General features: G+C 37.3%; 2 protein-coding genes across 2 annotated transcripts; one reads left to right on the top strand and one right to left on the bottom strand.

Moving 5' to 3' along the window:
• The first annotated feature begins 8,938 nt into the window (after positions 1 to 8,938).
• On the top strand, positions 8,939 to 10,568 carry LOC121656126. The gene is made up of 3 exons (XM_042011179.1): positions 8,939 to 8,954; positions 9,542 to 10,488; positions 10,524 to 10,568. The coding sequence occupies exons 1-3, from the start codon at positions 8,939 to 8,941 to the stop codon at positions 10,566 to 10,568; spliced, it is 1,008 nt and encodes a 335-aa protein (XP_041867113.1).
• A 1,756-nt stretch (positions 10,569 to 12,324) lies between these two features.
• prokr1b (prokineticin receptor 1b) lies at positions 12,325 to 20,955 on the bottom strand. The gene is made up of 3 exons (XM_042010628.1): positions 20,642 to 20,955; positions 19,289 to 19,904; positions 12,325 to 13,586 (listed from the first exon to the last, which is right to left on the bottom strand). Exons 2-3 carry the CDS (start codon positions 19,753 to 19,755, stop codon positions 12,881 to 12,883), a joined length of 1,173 nt encoding a protein of 390 aa, XP_041866562.1. The 5' UTR covers positions 19,756 to 19,904; positions 20,642 to 20,955; the 3' UTR covers positions 12,325 to 12,880.
• Between the last annotated feature and the right edge of the window lie 624 nt (positions 20,956 to 21,579).

Here is a 21,579-nt window from a genome sequence, read left to right as displayed (position 1 = left end):
GTTATTTGAGCAGAGCAGATATATTCACAGCATAATGTTGATTCAGTGGGTTATTTTATTGAGGCTTGGAAAGGTCTGTGTCACAAACAGATAACGCATTTTCACCTTGTTTTTCATTAACCCCCACCACCCTTGATCCCTGCGGTGATGAACAAGCCATTTCCAAAGCCAGCAAACCAGAACACTTAGTTTTCCATTACTCTGAGGTCTCTCCATGACTCTGAAGGGGTTCATTGGATTTGTACGGCAAATGTCCAAGTCACAATGAATGACCAGAACAAAACAGCACACAGAAACAAGGTTTGCCAAGACAAAAGAGGGCAACACAACAGGCTAAGAACAAGAGGCCACCCCTGAGGCTGAGCAAAATAGCACAAATAAATATTTTTGCATTAATTGCATGACGACATAAAATATAAGTAGATTAGTTTTCATTATAATTCATATTCATATAATTCACATATTCATTATAAATAATGTTAAATGATAAAAAATATGTAAAGAATACACAGAAAAGTTAAAAAGTAAATGAGGAAATATGTACATTCTATTTTAAAGTATGACTACTAAATAAGTCAGTGCTTATGAGCTATTTATAATGGAAACTTATAGGATCACATTTAAAACGAGGGGTTAAAAGAAAAGATAATTTGCAACATAGCACCCCTTTTTTGCCCTAGGGATAAGATACATCTTTGGTCTTGCTTTTATTTATGCCCTAAGCATGGCCATTCAATCCATGTGTGATGATGAGCCTTTAGACCCATGCAGTAATTGAAAGACCCGTTGGACAAAGATTTAAAGCCTTATAGCATTTTAGCTGGTGAGATTGTTATTGATGGCCTTGGCAGGGTGTTGCTACGTGATGGGAATGTTTTGTTTTGTTTGCTCATCTTCCTCCCAAACTCTGGTGCCCCATAGTTGCTAAAATCAGGATCTTGACAGGCTGTCATTGCTAGTGTAAAGCCACATTAACTACTGATGACACAGTCAGATGGACGGTTTCTGGTTGAGTTTGTGCCTGGTGGGGCTAAAGTCAGAAACAATATATTGATCCCTTTGATGTGATGATAAGTTAGATTGGAATAACATATTCATTACATGTATTTATTGTCATGCTCACAAACTTCATGTAAAAAAGCCGCAGGCACTTTATATGATACACCACACTACACTGAAATTGCAAAACCACATTTGGTTTTTATGAGAAAACAGTTTACTTAAAAAAAAAAAAAAAAAAAAAAAAGTCATACCTTCTGTTAAGCTTTGTCTACCACTACACTGAACAGTTGAATGAGTATGACTATATCGTAAGCTACACTGCCTGGGGAAAAAAAAAGCTCACTCTCTAATATTTTGTTGGACCCACTCAAGCTTTGACTTTCATGCATTTTCTGTGGCATTGCTTCAATAAGCTTTTGCAAAGTCACAAGATTTCTTTTCCATCCAGTGTTGCATCAATTTTTTATTAAGATTTTGTATCGATGATGGGAAAGTCTGACCACTGCACAAAGACTTCTCCAGCACATCCCGGGTTCAAGTCTGGACTCGGTGTTGGCCAATCCATGTGTGAAAATGATGTCTCATGCTGCCTAAAACACTCTTTCCGACATGAGCCCAATGAATCACGGCAGTCATCTTTGAATCTGTGCCATCAGAGAAGAAAAAAAATCCACTGATGGAAGTAGTCATCTTATCTCATTCTTTGGGCATATAATGTTGCTGACCTGACTAACTGCAGCAACCTTAGATCATGGCATTGCCCCACAGGCTTTTACAATAGGCAATAGGCATGATGACTGCATCCCTTCATCTGCCTCTCTTTTTTTAGTTTTAAGATGTTTTATTAACATTTTCATAAAAAATAAAGAAAAGAAAAACCAAAAAAGCATATTTGTTTACATCACACACTGGTATTCATAGTATCATACATACATGTTTGATACAGTAAAGGAAAGTGGATAAAACGGATGTGTCTTCATTTAAACTCTTAAAGGAACAATATTGATCAAACTGCTCTTTACAGAGCACAATTTAAGCCTTAAATCAGAATCATTATTCATGACCTGGTAACGATTTCCTGTCACCGGATGCCTTCTGCCTGCAAAGCTGTAGGCCAGGTGACGGCAGAGAAACACTCAGATGCTGCATTAAATCGCTGTCCAAGAGATGCAGGTCTGTCATCTAATAGTCATTTGTCCACTGAACATGTTGGCTCCTAAGACCTACCTACTCGTGCACAGTAATAACCAAAACATTTCTGCATGCTAAGTCCTACACTGGAGAAAAAGATTTTCATGAATGGTGTAAAGCAGGCTGCCTACAATACAACAGACCTGTGCTAACAATGCAGATATGAAAATAAGTGCATGGATAATTGCAACTAATATGAAACATGGGAGGAGAGGTGTGTTTTCTTTTCTGACAGTTACATGAGGCAACTTATTTGAACCTGATTTAAAAAATCCAAAGCCGGTGAACTTAACTCTACATGTTTACACCAAAACAACAATGTTTACGCATTTCTTTAAATACATGTACACCCACTACAAACCAGTTAAATCCTTTTCCATTTCCTGTAAATGTGAGTTTATTATCAGTGCAGAGGGTTAAAACTTACCAGTAGGGGTGTGCAATACTGCAAGATTTGTCTTGACCTGATACCAAGTCAATTAAAGGCTAGTATCGTCAATACTGACACTTTTTAATAGGGCTGTCAAAATTTACAAGTTAATGCAAAGAGATTAATCTGTGGAATTAATGTATTCATTTTTAAAATTAATAAACAACACTTAAACAACAAAGTTTGTTCACCATAAATACACAAAAATTATCTTGGCGAGAGAGGAAGATTTTGGGCTTGCGGGTCACAGAGGTGAACTGAAGCCACCTAAAGCCACTTTATCCTCCTTATTCATTAAGATTCTGATAGTTTTTGAGCCTTACATTAAAGTACTGATGTTATCAGACTAGAATTGTTGGTATCAATATTTGGATTGATCCGCCCACCACTTCTTACCAGTCCCTTAAACTTCTTCCAGACTCTGCGATAACCAGAGGATTTTGTTCTTGTTCTCAAGGCTGCAAAAAAAAAAAAAAAAAAAAAATATTGCATCATTTTGTTCTTATGTCTGTTTGGGATTTTTTGTGGCTTCTTTAACACAACAGCCAAGCAGAACTTTGCTTTCGTGGAGCATTTGAGAACAATTGTGTGAGGTGGGTGTGGTTAAAGCAGAAAAGTGTGAATGGGAAAGTTGTAACTCCCTTATTTCTGCTGATGCGAAAGGCTCAACAAATGGATAGAAACACGGATACCGCTGCATGCACAACCCTCCCCAAACTTTCTTGTTAAGTATCAATTGTACATTGCACATTAAAGCACTGACAGTCTCAAGCTGTCTTGACAACAGGTTTAAAAAACAGTCTAATCAGTCATTCCACTAGGTCCCATTTCAATGGTAAGTCCACAAAATTGAATAAATTTTTAATGTATATTACAAAACTAAATATTGTAACACATATTTAACTACTCAAAATGTACATTGGTCAATCTTAAGTAATTTTATTTAATTTTTTACATTGCTTTTAAGACAAAGGTGGTTCCATATTTTTCAGTCCTGTTACCAAAACTCATGTAACATGTAAAAAGTCTGTTTAAATGCTTGTCAACTAATTCTTTTGTTTTGCCGCCAAAAAAGTGTTTATTTTAAAGAAATAGTTAGTCACATGTTCAAATTGAATGTTTACATGTAATGTCCTGTTACTCTTCATATGAGAAAGAAGACTGAAAATAACAGGACTACGGTTTTAGCAGAGCTAGCAGAGTGCATGGAAAAAAGCCACATCTTACAGTTTATTTTAATGCATATTTATACATATAATCTCCTGGGGATGGAAATTGCACCCATTTGGTGGAATGGCTCTAATTTTGTTTTTCTCTAGTAGTCAGTTTCAGAACCTCCATGTGGGATGTTACACTTGGAAGATGTGTATTTCTCTTAGGAAAAAGTGAACTTCAACAGTTATTGGGCAGTCTGGGTAAAATCAGCATGCATACCTAGGTTTCCACAGAGTCTGAATCAACTAAAGCTGATGAAAACCCTTATCTACTCCAGAGTCATTTGATGTCGGTCTGAATACCATTACCACTGCACTCAAGTATAAGCCGGTTTTTATGTCACAGGGTAGCAGTGGTAGATCCCACAGCCAGTTCCACTTAGGAGCACCAATCAGTCAACACACCAGTAGGTTGAGATAAAAGATGCAGTTTATTAAAAATAGATGTGAAAGGAGTCCAAGCTAAAAGTCTTTTGCAGTGCAGAGCCTAGCAGGGTGGGACAGGGTGGTCCTCCAAAACTCCTCCTGCTCCTCTGTGCCCTGTCAGGAAAGTGTGGTCAGGAAGAAGGCAAGTGCGTAGATGCAGACAATGTCATTACTAACTAGCCTTTGTCCATCCAGACCAAATGGCCAAACTGTCTGATGCCATAGGTCTAAATGCACTGCAAACAAAAACAAACTAAAATCTAAAAGCAAAATTAATTAAACCAAAGGAACTTCGACAAGGGCAATGGCTAAAATAGTCGTCCAATTCTGGACTTGATAAACAACATGAATATGAGAGAGGTACTTGGCTGAACGGAGAGGTTAAGTGCACTTCACCCCTCCTCAGGTCTGACAAGGCATTCTTTATGGTATCCTTCTCTGCAGGGTTTTGTTGGCGGCCTGTCACTCGTCCTCAGCGTTTCCCAGTTACATTTACCTGCTGAACGGTGATAGGCTGTCTCAGAAGTTATAGTTTTTCCAGCATGTCTGTCCTTGTTGCAACTGGAGGACACATGCTACAGACAAGGTGAATGTTGTCACTGCTTAATCAGATTTTGTTTCTTTGTTTAAATTAGTTGTTATATTCTGCCTATTTGGCTTCTATGACTTTTAAGATTTGTTTTGGTTTGTAGAAAACGGCACCATTGATGCACAGGTCATTCAATGCCATAGATATAAACAATGTTAAAGTTTTTCCTTTTCAGTTAGCCCTCATATAAATATTAAAAACAGAGTTAGCTAGTGTCACCTCCCTGATGTTAAAATGCACAATTCTATTAAGAGAAAAGGCATACTTTTCTTTAAATATTAACACATGATCGAGTTATCCTAAAATACCTGAATAATCTAGAATAATATTTATTTGTCTAAATAATATAGACCTACCTGAAATACATACCTGAAAAAGGCTCTGTGAAAAATTAAATTATTACACTTAGATGGTATAGCTGACACAACAAAATCAGTTTACACTTACCTGAAGAAATACCTAGCTGAAATAGCTGAAAGAATAGCAATGGAAATAATATCAGTATGCACTTATCTGACATACTTACCTGGTAAAGCTGTGAAATGTCATGTATGTATTAAAATAAATAAACAAACACGACTAAGCTATCTCTTGTATCATATAGGTAGATGGAACAACAGTCCAGGTGTGGTTCACTTCCAAAGTGTTTTCCATCTGTCCGTCTCATGGTCTGCTGTGGCATCTGCCAGGAACAACAGGCAACATTCGAACACAGGAAGACACTGTGTCTTTGTCAGCTGTGGACATGTCGTCTTTGGTACCAGCTGAGGAGTCTGACATTACATCCTCCCCATTTGACAATGTCACTAGTGTGGTGTTGGACCACAGCTAACTGCCAACTAGCTTTGGGGCAATTAACCAAGATTTAAATAAATATTGTATAACAAATTCAGTATATGCATGCACTCATGTGGGGATGTGTCTGAGTATGTAGTGAATGTGATATAAATTATATATAAATATATATATATATATATATATATATATATATATATTTATATATTAATTTATATTATATTATAAATATATGTCTGGAATAACATAATATGCAATAATCAATATGGACAACAAGATCTGTTCTACATGATTTATTGTAAAGTAACTAATAACTGTCCTTAGTAATTAGATATTAGTTAAGATTCTGCATTATAAATCCATGGTTTGGTATTGGAGTTTGTATAAATAAGTGGTTCTGCATGTCACAAAATAAATGTTGACACAAGTACAAAAACCTAAATGTAATAAAAAAAATTTAATAAACAGCATTTTCTATCAACACCTTTCAAGTCAATAGGGCAGTAAAGATGCACACATGTTGATGTTTGTGTGAAGGTGTATTGAAGCCAATCCTGATTTATCAAATTTATACAAAAAATTTGCATACATGTTTGTCAGATGGGTTTACTGATCCATGATATATTTATTTGATAATTTGACTACAATTATACTTAATTAACCAGTAAAGGTCAAATGTTGTGCTGCAGTATAAATAATCAAATTAAAAATTGTCTTCCTATAAAAGTATTGCTGTGAGCAGCAGTGATGTCATAAATTTGTAGTTAATTGATATAATAACAAGAAAAGTAGAACAATATTTCAGCTTGTCAACAAGACCAGTTTTAGAATACTATGTGGACATTATGGGTGCTTTTTTTGTTTGTTTGTTTGTTTTTTAATAGGTCTGCTCTACCAGTGATGCAAATCAAAGGTTATTTTCTGTTTTTGTTTGTCTAAATCATTTTAACAGACTTGGTACTAAATGTAGAAGTGAACTGTTGATGAGAGAAAGGAAAAAAACCCTTTTAAGGAAAAGAGTTCTTTCTATGTTACTACAAATGGATAAACAGCGCAATCTGAGACATTTAGCAAGGGGAAGAAAAGAATAGCAGTGTCTTCTTGTTAATGTCAAAAATAGCATCCTGGACAGGATCATTGTGCTGGATGTGCTTGTCATGGCAGTAAAACTAGTCAACCTTTTAAGGCAAGCTTTTACTACACCTACCAGTCTCTTCGGGGGGTAAGGGCTGTTAACAGATTCAGAGAGATGCACATCTCTGCTCAAACAGATGAAAGGTGCCTACAAAAGGATTAGAATTTAAAAGCATCTCTTGATCTGTTGATCTGCCCCTTCCTCTCTCGCTTTTTTTTTTTTTTTTTTTTTTTTGCTTCTTCTGATGACATCCTCTTGGATTTATTTAATTCATCAGCCAGCCTGGGCATTCAAAACAGCCACTGTGTTGATATCCAGTTACTAACATTTGACACAGTGCTGTAAAGCAAAATGCTGCTGTATGGCAATGTTCTTGGATGAAAAAAAAAGTTGTGAATTGAGGTTTCTCAGTCTAGAGATTGTGCTGAGCAACAGCAGCTCCAGGAATGTACATAGTAAATGTTACTGTGCCATGAAAATGTACCAGAGGCATAGTCAGAAAATTATCTAGTGCTACTTTAACAACGAAATAAGAAGTCACTGATGTGGATGGGAAGTATAAGCCTGTGGTCAGATTTTGGATTATGTGAGCAATGACTATTATTCTGAAACATATCAGGTCTCATGTCATTATAATTTTTCTGTGTTAAATCAGACCATGGTCTTTTAAGAGAGAAGTCTGGGCTTCCTTGCTCAGGCAGCTGCACCTGCAACCCGACCCCAGATAAGAAGTAGAAAATGGATGGATGGTCTTTACCAAGAGCTCTAGGTGCTATAACGATAAAATGTTTAATAATGACATACCTACAGCACAATGTGAATTTACACACTGTGATTGCACTGTGAGGCAGGTTTTCACTGTAGATGGAGGCACCTAATAAAATACAGCCAATGCTTAGATAACACAGATAGTTTGACATTTACATTATGATATTCAGTGGAGTCCCCTCCTTGTGCAAATCCTGGTTCAAAGGAAACTAGAGTTCAGGTTATAGCTGTCATGGAAACATGAAAAAAGAAAGATTGAAGAAATGCAGGGCATTTTTTTGCATCAGTCTGAACCAGAATCTCACAAGTACTTCATTTGCTGATATGGCACATGACTTTTGAGTTTGAAATAAATAAAAACCACACAGAATCTTTAAGTGCAGTGACCCTAACATGTATACACACACGATACCCTAATCGATACGATTTATTTATTTATTTTTTTTTGTAGGTTACTTTACATAGAGAGTAGATGCGGCAAACAAAAGGCTTCAATGAAGAAGATGATTTAGAGAAAGCTTAAGAAAATGTTACATGTGAAAAAAACACATAAATATGTAATTGTGTGTTTTATATGTTTGTTATTATCTCAAATAAGGCATGACTTTCACACCTTGCTAGTGGTTCTACTCATGAATAATTTTATCTAAAAAGATAATAGGAGAGTGTGATCAGTGATTCAGAGAAAGAACAGCATGAAAAAATTATCAGCCACTGTAAATGTCTACAAATTAGGTTATAGTATATACTGAAGCAAAAAAAAAAATGCATTTGTTTAGACTAAAGACTATCAAGATAATTCTATTTCACCTGCCATTTGTTATTGGCTTATTTACAAGAATAAGGATATAAAGATTTATCTCACTCAGATGACATTACATCCCTGTATGCTGTGTATAACATGAAATTTCAGGGGCAACATACCTCAGATCACAGTGTGGGTGATGAACATGTTCTTGATCTCTTAAAAATGCCTTTCATTTAAATTAATTGTAGAAATTGTGAAACTGATCAAGGTTTTTTTCCTCTCAAAGCCACGAAAAAGGTAGAACAATCCCTGGATTTTACATAGATGTTAGGAAAAGTGGATCCCATACTTCATTTTGAGATTAAAAGAAATTGAGTCAAAGAATGTCAGTCTGCTGTGACTCCTCGTGAAAGGTTTGTCTCTGACTACACCAGTTTGTTAGAGTTATTGATGGCCATCTGAGACCTGAGGCTTTGATACATGCATGGTAGCTCATGAACCAAATTAAACCATTGTGCTGAGGCATGGTTTGGTTATGTAAGATCCGAAGCAGTTGAGGGTTTCAGACATCAGTCTGTATTGTAATACTCTCATCCATCTGTATTATCCAAGTCGCAGTGTAGACGGCCCTCAGTGAATGATGGGTATTTCTTCAGGTAAGTCTTTATTTTATAACGTAAAGGAAAAAGTAAGTTAAGCTATCACATAACTTAATATTTTCAAGGTGTCTAATACATTAACTTACATTCAAACTGTGAAAAAACATCTTACATCATTGTGGCACAACATTAGCTGTTTTAGCTTCCACCACAATGGAAACAGGGCTCTTTGTCCTAAAATGGTTAGAGGCATGGTAACCCACTCAAGGGTGCAATATCCATCAAGCTGAAATGTATGCTGATTACTAAAGCTGATAGGTTTTGCCTCTGAACAGCTGTGATCATCCATCCATCAATTTTCTGCCACTTATCCGGACTAGGGTTGCGGGGGAAGCTGCCTAAGCAGGGAAATCCAGACTTCCCTCTCCCTGGCCACATTCACAAGCTTGTCCGGGGGATCCCGAGGCATTCCCAGGCCAACCAAGAGATGTAGTCTGTCCAGCGTGTCCTGGGTCTTCCCTGGGGCCGTCTCCCGGTGTGATGTTCCTGGAACACCTCACCAGGGAGGTGTCCAGGAGACATCCTGACCAGATGCCCAAGCCACCTCATCTGGCTGATTCTCATCCCAGCCGCTTCACACTCAGTAAGAGACCTCATTCTGGATTATTACAGAGAGTTTAGGCAGAGAGTTTCAACAGGTTCAATAACATCTGAGTGGCACAGATTAGAGGTGGGAATCATCACAGGTTGCACTATCTCAGTGATCCTGTTTGCCCTGGCTATGAACATGTTGGTTAAATCGGTTAAGCCAGAGTGTAGAGGCCCTAAATCTAGGTCCGGGATTCAGCAACCGCCAATCCTTGCCTTCATGGATGACCTGACAGTGATCACTGAGTCTGTGCCTGTAGGAAGATGGATCTTAAACGGGCTGGAAAAACTGGTGAGTTGGGCAAGCATGTCATTTAACCCATCAAAGTCAAGGTCCTTGGTTTTGAAGAGAGGCAAAGTGGTTGATAAGTTCAGGTTTTTGATCTCAGAAACACCAATCCCCACCATTTTAGAAAAGCCTGTGAACAGCCTTGGGAAGTGGCCACTGCTCCTCTATGAGTTCCCAATCTCCACCATAGACCTGGAGAAGAAAGTCAGCCGCTACTTGAGAAGATGGTTGGACCTACCACAGAGCTTAAGTAACATCGCCCTCTATGGAAACACCTGCAAGCTGTCACTCCCCCTTAAATCCATTGAGGAAGAGTTCAAAGTCTTGCGCATGAGAGAGATGTTGCAGTTTCGGGAATCAAAAGACCCAAAGGTCTCAGGGGCAGGGGTTGCAGTTAAGACTGGCAGGAAGTGGAGAGCAGAGGTTGCAGTGGAGCAGGCAGAATCCCATTTACGGCATGGAGTCTTGGTGGGGACAGTGGCCAGAGGAAGAGCCAGGCTAGGAGCCATTCCATTCCCCCGCTACGATAGGGTACTGGAAAAGGAGCGAAGGCAACTGGTCCAGGATGAAGTGAGAGCAGCTGTAGAGGAAGAGAGGTCCAGCAGAGCAGTGGGGATGAGACAGCAAGGTGCCTGGACTAGATGGGAAAAAGCTGTGGAGAGAAAAATCTCTTGGACTGACCTTTGGAGAGCAGAGCCACTCCGCATCAAGTTCCTTGTCCAGGCTGTCTATGATGTTCTTCCCAGTCCATCTAATCCGCACTGTTGGGGTTTGGCAGACACACCATCATGCCCCCTTTACCAGAGAAAGGGGACCTTAGAACATATGTTGAGTTGCTGCCCAAAAGCTCTGGGCGAAGGCAGATACCGCTGGCATCATGACCAATTGTTAACGGCCATTGCAGACAGCCTCTGTTGTGCTATTGCCACCTGCCGAAGGTCAAAACCTAGGAAGCACACCACCAGCTTTATCCGAGCTGGAGAGAAGCCAACAACAATATCTAAAGAAACATCAGGACTTCTCAACGCTGCACAGGACTGGCAGCTGACAGTGGACCTAGGCAAGCAACTCATGTTCCCCCAGCATGTTGCTAAGACTACTCTTAGACCTTACATCATTTTGGTGTCAGAGGCAACAAGGAATGTTGTCATGCTGGAGTTCACCGTGCCATGGGAAGAGAGAATAGAGGAGGCCTTTGAGCGAAAGAGGGACAAGTACCAGGAGCTAGTCAGTGACTGCCACAGACAAGGCTGGAAGGCTAGGTGCTTACCTGTGGAGGTTGGATGCAGAGGCTTTGCAGCACAGTCCCTCTACAGGGCCTATAAAGCACTCGGCATCACAGGTGAAAGGAAGAGGAGAGCCATCTCTAACAACACAGAAGCAGCAGAAAAAGCCTCCAGGTGGCTCTGGATAAAGAGAGGTGATTTGTGGGTGAGCTGCCAGGGCACATGCTGAGGCCTGATCAACCTCTGCAGGACACCTGAGTGAGGGTGTCTGATGTTCGAGAGACCCAAAACACCCAGTGACCTCAGGCTACTTACTAATGATGTGCCCTGGCTTTGCATCGGAAGATGTATCATTACAACTAGATTATTTAGAAAGTATAATATTCTTCCAGTCTTATATCTTAGAGACATATCAAGAAAATGCGCCCGTTTACCTCAGCTAGTATTTTTTTATGAGTATTTTTTTTTCTGTTGGACTCTTTTTCTAGTTGGACAGTATAAATTATAAATATTTTCATTTACTGGATTCAGGTAAATGGTCTCTCTGAATGGTTAGGGGTGGTGACTTGTCCATCTCTAATATTTTATTTATCCATTTTCTGTACCCACCTATTTTGATACAGGGTCGCAGGGGGGCTGGAGCCTATCCCAGCAGCTACAGGGTACAGGCAGGGCATCAATCTATCACAGATCTCTAATATCTTTCAATGTAATGTACTTCCATTTGCATTCTGTGCACATAAAATAGCTTCCTCTTTGTATTATATAGGCTTATTTTTTCCTTCATACATGTTAAGCATGAATGATTGAATTAACTCATAATTAAATCTGGCCATTGCATAGCAGAGTCAGTGCTGTAGGAAAGAGTGCAGTGTCATCTGCTGTCAATCATATGTATAAAGAGGTCCAGATTAGCATATTCATAGATCCCCCATTCACTGAATGAAGAAAAAGATTAGGAGTTTTGCAACATATGAAAGTAAATCTAACTGAAAGACTGATATGAGTGAAGTCATCAAATGTCATTTTGGTTCATTAAGCAAGACTAACAGTAGTACCATGGATTAACAAAGGATTTGTTCAAACAACAGGATTTAATATTACTTAAATGTTTAACTGGTGTAAGATTAATTAAAATGTCTTTACCTACTTCAATACTTAAATAAAAAATGGGTTATTGTACTCAAGGAAAATTAAGGCTTAAATAATAAAGGCAGTCTTTGCTTCCAATGTGTCATCATTTATTAATATACCCACACAAAAATTTTATTTATCAGCAAATAAAGCATGCAATATATTGTTTCTTTCAAAGGACAAATAATGAAAGGAAAAGTATTTTAGCTTCAAAAGACAAAGAAAATGGCATTGTTAGGTAGCCATTTATTATTAATAGCCCAATATGTAGACAGAGGCATAAAAATAATAAAAAAGTTGGTCAAAAGAGATAACTTACAATCACTTTACACAAAATAGATACAAACAATATAAATATTAACCATATTAAATAATCTGTAAACAGTTAGTAATCACATTTCCCATGTAATGCAGTTTATACAGATTTTCCAACATTTTTCAGGGCACAATATAAAGCCACACCATGGAACAACAATTACAATCTCGTCACACAGATTTTTCTGTATACTCTACTGCTAATGCAACATGTTCTCCCAGCTGAAGTACTGCTGTTTAACTTTGCTTGGATATCATTCGGCTTCACCTCTGTCTAGAGCAAAAAGCTCCATGTTGAAGCCATCACTGTCAACAATGCAGACTTTGGATATCAACAGTCCAAAATTGTAAAAACAATAACTTTCTTCTCTTCACCTCAGGTGAATGCATTCAATCTCCTCAGTAACAGGCATGGAGGAGGTCCTCATATCCATTTCATCTACAGTCTTAGCGGGGACATATGTTGACCTCCAGCGCAGCAGTACAATCTTCTTTAGGTACTTAACTGTGTTATTCTTTACACTGACAAAACAGAATGTATTGATTATGCTATTGCTCATTGCAATACACTCAATGATGTAAAAAGCCACCAGTGAGTTTCTCTGGCGGGAAATGAGGGTTGGATGGAAGTCTCGCAGAATGGTGTAGCCATAATATGGTGCCCAGCACAGGATGTATGCCGTCAAGATTCCTATCAGAACCAAGACTGTCTTGCGGCGACAACGCAGCCTCTTCCGTATCTGCTCGGTCTGGAAACCTGGAACATTTTTGAACCAGAGCTCACGGGAAATGCGGACATAACACATTGCCATAACAATCACAGGTCCAACAAACTCCACAGCAAAAACAAACAGGAAGTAGGAACGATAGTAAGCTTGCTGGTCCACTGGCCATATCTGGGCACAGAAGACTTTGTGAGTGGTTGGGGTGGTGCCGCCATGAGGGTACGTGGTCTCAGATGCAAAGTAGGCTGAGGGAATTGATATCAGAATGGGAACAATCCAGACCCCTGTTATTAGACAGTAGGCAGTTTGGTACTTCATTCGAGGCCTCAAAGGATGGACTATGGCCATGTACCTGAAGGAACACAGACATAATGTTCTATCATTGAGGAGGAAGTCAATAAACCTCTGAAACAATGGAATCAAGTAGCATTTTAAGCAGTCTGAGTGCTGTGTGTGCTCCATAAATTCATCAAATGGTTTCCAGCTACAAGTGGAAGATTAAAGTTCAATACATAGTGTGCCATTATTCAGCATACTGAATATTTCATACTGGCAGAAGGTAATTTTATGGATAGAAAAATGTTGATGCTTTTTCAGCCCTGCATTTCCAACAATTGAAACAAAAAAGACCTATTTTTTATATCAGTAGGTGAACTTTCCCAGTATGGGAACTTGTGTCATTTTGTAAAATTTATAAAATTATCATTTTAAAATACACCAAGAATGAATGATTCTTCCACCTTATCATAATATATTTTTATTGTGTATAGCTCTTCAGTCAAACTCAGCTGGTTTTATATGTTAGATATGTATGATGGAGACTTAATTTGACATTTTTTAAACATAACCAGTGCTGCAATGATGCTGGGACTGTGTTACCTCCCCAGTATCATTGCAGCACTTTCCTTTGATCTGATTTTGAATTGTTCAAGAGAAATAAATGTGTTTGTGTCCAGAGAGGAGATGCATCCAGCATGGATGGTATAATGCAGCTCAGTAATGGTCAGGTAGTGTAAAACCACCTGGATATTTACCGGATTAGTCATTATAACTTATAATGGCTAAAAATGCTAAAGAACTGACTAATGTTTTCAAATATAGATATAATAACGGTTTTTAGCAATTTTTCAGTTTTTTTCATGAAAAGATTTTATTGAATTTTCACAACATAATGACACAAGAAGTAACAGTAATATATATTAGTCTATTCTCTTTTTGTAATAGTTTTAGTTTTTTTTTTTTTTTTTAATGTTCTTCGAAAATGACAAATTTCCTATAGCAGATATTCATCAAAAATGATAAGTTGTCCTTTCAAAGGGTCTCCTAACATTTACAGCTCTAAACAAGTTCTATTAAGCTGGGCTGAGTGGAATTGGATCTTTGGATTGGAAAGGTTGCAGACCCCTGCACTGAACAAATAAACAGATTTACCAGCAGTTTTCTCTTTAAACAGCAACAGGTAAAATATTTCCTATAAAATCAAATATTTATGACAAAAAGGATGAACATTTCAGGATTCACTAACTAAAAGGTAAAAAGTCAGCAGGATGAATTTAAAGCTGTGAAGCTGCTTCCTTCTAAACACAAAAGGAACAACATCTGATGAATATCAGCATCAGGTGAACAGACAGAAAGCAGGATTACAATCTCACAGCTTCTAGATGGTGAGGAGAGAGAAACATTCACAATATGGACAATAACTTCCATCCATGCACCTTTACTGCTTCATTATCCAGATTTCTTGCCTATAAATTCTCTAATTTTACATTCTTTGCTTGACTGTTTAGCTTCACCTACTGCGCCTGCACCCTCCGCTACTAGGAATTAGGGGTTAACATCCAGTTTTATGGGTGTAACGTCAAGTCTGTACATGTAACTATGAATCTCAGCTTATAGCTCAGTTAAACCATTTCTGTGACCACCAAACACAGTTAAGACAACAAACAATAACAAGACCATGCACACAATTTCTGAAAAAATATGTAAACACAAATTATGGCTCCCTGTGTCGACCCGGTGACATGAACACTGACAAACAACACCTCTACTGAAAGCTCACATCTCACAGATCCCAAAACTGTAAGTTTCATCTCACTCTAACCAAGATTTTCCAAACCATAGGCAAAAGAAGGCCCAATTTATGATTCATGTTTGTAAAGCACAGAGATGAAATTTTTTATCTTTGCTGTCCTCCAAAACTTACATCCACCAGGACAAAACCGCATTTAGTTAAAAAAAAAAACTATTTTAATACTAAGCGATAATTATTTTTTTTTATTTTTCGTGTGAGTTAGTATCTGGTCGCTGTTATGTCTTTTTGATTTGTTTATTATTTAAAAACTCTTAATGACTATTTTTTTTCTGTGTGTGTGTTTTTGCTTTTGTAAAAGTTGTAGGAAATTTTCTGGTGTGTTCATGTACAGGTATAACAGTTTGTTGTCTGGTGATGGTGTGGATTGAAGGGTCGTTGCCTTCTGTCTGATTTCTTTGTCTCCTTTCTTCTTTTGCTCTTTTTGCTATTTTCCATCTTTTTCTGTCCCCTCCGGTCAGGTCCAGCAAGATTACATAGATTCGGTGATTCAAAGTAAATAAATAAATAAATTAATCACATTATCAAGAGGAGCCTTACCCATAGGCCTCCCCTTGGCAGAGCAAATTTGTTCAGCACGATACAGCAACCAGATTATCATTTTGCTTGCTATGATGCTGGACAGGACAAGTTAAAGAAAAAAAAGAAAAATGCATTTCTTATTGTCCTTTGGGAGTAGTTTCCCATTCAAAAATCCCACTTTTCTGCCCATTTGCATGGGTTTTGATGGACAAAGAGAAATGTCTGTTCTTTTTCTTTAAATTGGCATTTAATCACCTATTCAGTGGATGGAGTTCAACTATTTCATATACGCAGCAGTTAAGGAGCAAAACTATAAATTATGTATCTGTTTCTTGCTACCTATGTGAGGCAGGTATTCACTATTTTTAAGCTCACTGCTTCATCATAACTTCCTTCAGCTGTTGAGGAAAATATCTAATAAAGTGTCACTGACTGGTGGTGATCGTGTACACTGCCTTCTTAGGAATGTTGCTGTAAGACACCAATTGCTTTAGTAACCACTTGATCAATGTGATGTTAGTCTAATGACTTGCACATTAAGAAGCTCAATATCTACTTTGTAAGTATACACATAGATTTTCTGTTTAATTCATTGATGTGTGATGAATGTTTAAAGAACTCTCCAGCCTGTGCCAGAGGGGGACTAAATAAATCCAATGAATGGCACAGATCCACATGACTCATGAGAGAATATGTACCTGCTGTATTTTTAACAGATCATCAAAAAGACTGTTTCATCTTGAGTTTTTTTTTAAGTTAATTATTGATGAAAAATAAACCAAGACATATTTTTTTACATCCCTTGATGTGAACAAACAGAAATCTTTTTGTTTGATAAGTCATACATCAACATAAATCCTAAACTAGACACAACTTTAACGGTACGGATCCTGTTTACACAATAAAGAGGACTGCACCACTGATTAATCCCAGTGAGTGAGAGAATAAACAGCATCTTTAAATGCTGTATCTTGTTCTCTTAAAAAATTCATAATCCAGAAGAATGAGTTTTGTATCTGAACCATCATGAGCATACATGCTGCCATTTTACATATTCAGTGCATGCACATTCAAATTCACCAGTTATATGAAATCCTGTTCATTTTGGTGATTTCATTAATGTCAGATTAATGAAATAGTTCAGAAGCGTATGTTGAGGAGGCTTTTCTGCTGCTATGGTCGTCACTTCTGGTATAAGTATCTTTAAATTGTTCTAATGTTTTAAAAAATACAAACTCTGCACATGAGGCAGGTTTGGCTTTATGCATGAAAGATGTCCAGTTTTGAGTTGTAGCTTTGCATTTGAGTTAAAGTGGAGATGACATTGCAACTCCTATTGGCATCTCTGATGACAAAATGGGTTATCAATGGGCCTAAATTGCATTACAAGTTACTTACAATATAATGTAACTTTACATTACAGTGTACAACACACCTTAACAGCAGTTGGTGAAACTGGTGTAAATCTACTTAAGCTGCATTCAGCTCATTACAGCACAAAATGTCATTACCAAGCAATTATCATTCTTTATTATATTTTCTTCCCAGACTACTTGGTGGTTTGTGAACAGCTTCACTAAAAGGTTTAGTCTTCACTAAAAATTCATAGAAAAAGTATATTTAAAAGGTGGGAGTGACTATGAGATGGAATAAACCACTGCACTTTTATTGCTTTTAAAAAAGAACTAAAAAAATGGCTCATAACCAACCAGATGTGTCAACATAGGTGAGGTTTAATGTATATTGTGTATTGTAAGTCTATTATTGTGTATTTATTGTAAAGGCTATTGGTTATTATTTGTTATGTTGTTGTTTTTAATGTCAGAGGACTACAGATGGAAAGTAGCTTCTAGCTAAATCTGGCATATTTACACAATGTCATTAAATAAATGTACAAAGTGTTAATTAATGTGCATTGTCCTCATCAAATAAACGAATAAAGTAAAGTAAAGTAAAGCCATTGGTTCATTGAAGAGTTTTCTCTTTGACGCGAGAGGCGTTGTCAATTTTGCTCCTCTGTGGACCTTTGCTACATCACATAATTCTGTGTGCTTTAAAAGGAAATCCATCCATCCATTTTCTACACCTACTCAATTCAATTCAGGGTCAGTAGGAGAACTGGAGCCTATTGCAGCTGTTATCCGGCAAGAGGAGGGATAGACACTGAGAATCCCTCACAGAGACAAACAGACTATTTAGATTCACCAGTTAACAACATGAGTACAATATTTTAGCATTGTGTGAAACTGTGAGGAGTATTAACCAGTGTCAGTAGGTAATAAAAGCTCAAATTTGGAGCCTGGAGTGCTGTGGTGGGGTTATTTTCATGACAATGTCAATATATGATGCAAGTTATTTCCTTTTAAACTTTACATTTATTTTAAGTTGCTGTTTAGTTCTTTAAAGCATTTAAAACACCAGACTTGCTTCAGGCTTTATGAACATGAACATAGTGCAGGCACAAAGATACCTTTAAACTAGATGTAACAAAACACACACACAAAATCTCTAAAATATTTGTCCTGCTGAGATGTTTTTGTAGTCCTCAGTAAAAACTCAGGCAGTTTTATGGAATTATACTCTAGAAAGGAAATAGAAAACATTTTCTGAATAAATTATGAGATAATGAAGAAATACTTTGATATATTAATAATGATCATTTAGCAATGATGAGCAGCTTAAATCTTTATAAGATGTAATTTCACTTCATCAGAAAAAGTAAATATTTAAGGGGTAATAAATAAAAGATGGAAAAGAAGCTACAGTATGTAGTTATTTTTTTAATGGCCCTTGCTCTATTTTATTGATATTAATTACTATTTACTTCTTAATGAATTGTTTTAATCAGAATGCTCTCTGTGAACTCCTCCTATAGCCTCCTTCTTCTTCACTGATTTTGAACATCAACAATAAAAAAATAATATTAATAACAACCAGTAGGTAACTTTGAAAAATGCCAACACAAGACTTATTCAGTATTTAATAAAGTAGCCTGCTGTATGTTGCTTTTCCCTTCAGAAACAAGCAGAAGAAAATATGTTGACATTTGTTGATGTCAAAACTTTAAAAGCTTTTTTTTTTTTTTTGTACTTCCCAGTCAGATAAATGAAAAAAGCACCAGCATCTCTATCACTCAGGATTTCTTAGATAGAGAATAATAACAAATAGCTTTGATTAACAAAGTCAGTCAAAATCAGATTTCTGTTATTTTCAGCTTTAGCTGTATTAAGGTTAGATGTTTCTTTTTTCCTTCTTTCTTTTTGTGTAATTCTTTGTGGAGATGATACTGACAGAAAAAAAGATTGTGGTGAAGCCTTATTAAGTTCTCACTAGACAACTCTGGGGCATTTTTGCAAGAGACAGGGGCTTATCAAACATCGTCACAGTGACATATTTCTAAATTACTCACACAGAGAAATTCTAAAAAATAGAAACATGCTCACCTGTCAACTGCAATGGCAAGCAGTGCATTTGTTGACACATAGAGTGACACAGTCCGGAGATAGTTCACTGAGGCACACAACACCATTCCATGATCCCAGGAGAGCTGTTTTACCACATAATAGTCTACCAGGAATGGACAGCACACCACTGCCACGATGAAGTCTGAGATGGCTAGATTTGCAATAAGCAAGTTGGTGAGATTGCGGAGCTTTTTGTAACGTGTCAGTGTGGCAATGAAGATGAAGTTTCCTAAGCCGCAAACAAGCATGATGCACACAAGAACAACACCGATAACGATGGTGGCCACAAAGAAAGCCTGGCCTTGTGTTGTGTCTGGGATCTCATCAGGAGAGATGCCATAATCCATATCGTAGCCTTCTATATAATGTTCCATCTTGCCATCAAGGAGACTGTCTTGCATCTCTGCAGAAGCTCTTGTCAGGTGGCTGATGTTTGTGTCGCTCATGTCTTGGAATTCACTTTAGTTATGGTTCATCAAAACTTGGATTTGAGAACAATCTATCCAACAGTTTAGGTGTAAACTGCTGATGCTTTGCTGTGCATGTCAATTTTCAATGGTTTGAATCTTCCTTGGAAGCAGAGATGCATCTTCACCTAGAACAGAAAGTTCTCATCTCAGCATTACTAATGCACGGTCAGGATTTCTCAAAACAAGTTACACAATCTTGGTGGTTCAAACGTGTAAAATCTCTACTGTGTTTTCCCGATGACATATAAGTGAAGATTGAGTGATTACTTCTTGAAGAGACCTTTATGTAGTTCATTTGGACCCTGTGACTTTATAGCAAGCCAACAACACAGACTAAACACAATGACAGTATTGTCCACTTTCTGTAAAAGTGGTTACTCAAATCCCACGGCATGCTGTGGGACAGTAAAACTACAATGAGAATGAATGAATAAATAAATAAATAAATAAATAAATAATATAATATAATATAATATAATATAATATAATAGTAAAACATATTCTCAAAAAGGCACCACAACCTGGATGAGGACTCAATTCAGTAATTAATTAAAGGTGAGAGAGACAAGGATATGACACCTTCGGTTAATAATATTGAATTAAATCTCTTTGTCTTAAAATTGTGACTCATGCTTTCCACTAATGATAAGTAAAAATATAATAAATAGCATGCAAAACAAGTAAATTCATATATGCTCAACAGGAGCAAAAATGTGCTTTAAAATGCTGGTTCTGAGAGATTTTATGAAAGTAAACATTTTACAATCAAATATAATTAATTTGTAGACATTTTAAACTAGTTTTAATCGCAAGTATATTCATTACAACAACCGAGCAGATTGTATACCGTTCAGGTACTTACCAGCAAAAGGTGTTGTGACTTTTCTGAGCAATGTAGCCGGATAATAAATATTTCTTTCTTGGAAAATACTCTGAAATCCTGTGTGAAAGGACAGTTCGGTCAGTAGAGACGCCAGGTTGCTACATCAGCCGCCCACCTCAATCTCCGCATCTGCTGCCAAACTGCTCTGCGCTCCCGGCGGCGCGTCTTAGAAAGGAAAAGTCGCGCGTGCTTGTCCTCGCTTAAGTAATAAATCTGACGACGAAGTGCGGTGGACAAAGCGCACATACGTCTTTCAGTACGTGTGAAAAAATTTGGGTGGCGAGCCTCTGAGTGTGTGTGGGTGGTGGCCGAAAGTTCACTAGTGTGATGAATGTCCATTAATCAACATTCATCCCAAGATTTTAAGGGTGAAAGAGGGATGAAGGATGCGGAAATGAACGCCTTATTCATCAGACATGTTTTACAGTATGTAAGTAGACCTTTTCTTTTCACCTTAAAAAGCACTGCAGTTTATACATCATTTAAGCATTTAAAGCAGTTAAACATCACAGATAATATCCTGTTCTGAATGAGCACGTGCATGGGGTGATGGTCTTCCTCAGTGGGGAAGCACTGAACTAAAGCAGGAAAAATGGTATTCCAGCTATTTCATCACATTCACAGTACCCTAAAATACACTAAGCGAAAGAGAGCATTTTCCTCACTACTAAAACATGTTCTGAATTTTAATAATCGGCTTCAAGTTGCTAAAACTGCTTTTCCCATAATAATTAAATAAATAATAGGAAACTGGATCAACAATATATCTATTGTCCATTAGGTGGCAGCAGAAACAAAGTGCAAATACGGTATTATAAAGAGCAAACATGCTTATTTAGAAGTTAGGTTCTTTTAAAGGTCTTTTAGAGCACATTTACATGTTTCAGTGTTCAGACAAACATGTTTTCTCATACAGT

The sequence above is a fragment of the Melanotaenia boesemani genome, chromosome 16 (genome assembly GCF_017639745.1).
Source record: "Melanotaenia boesemani isolate fMelBoe1 chromosome 16, fMelBoe1.pri, whole genome shotgun sequence".
Lineage (NCBI taxonomy): Eukaryota > Metazoa > Chordata > Actinopteri > Atheriniformes > Melanotaeniidae > Melanotaenia > Melanotaenia boesemani.
This window is presented reverse-complemented; position numbering and strand designations above follow the sequence as displayed.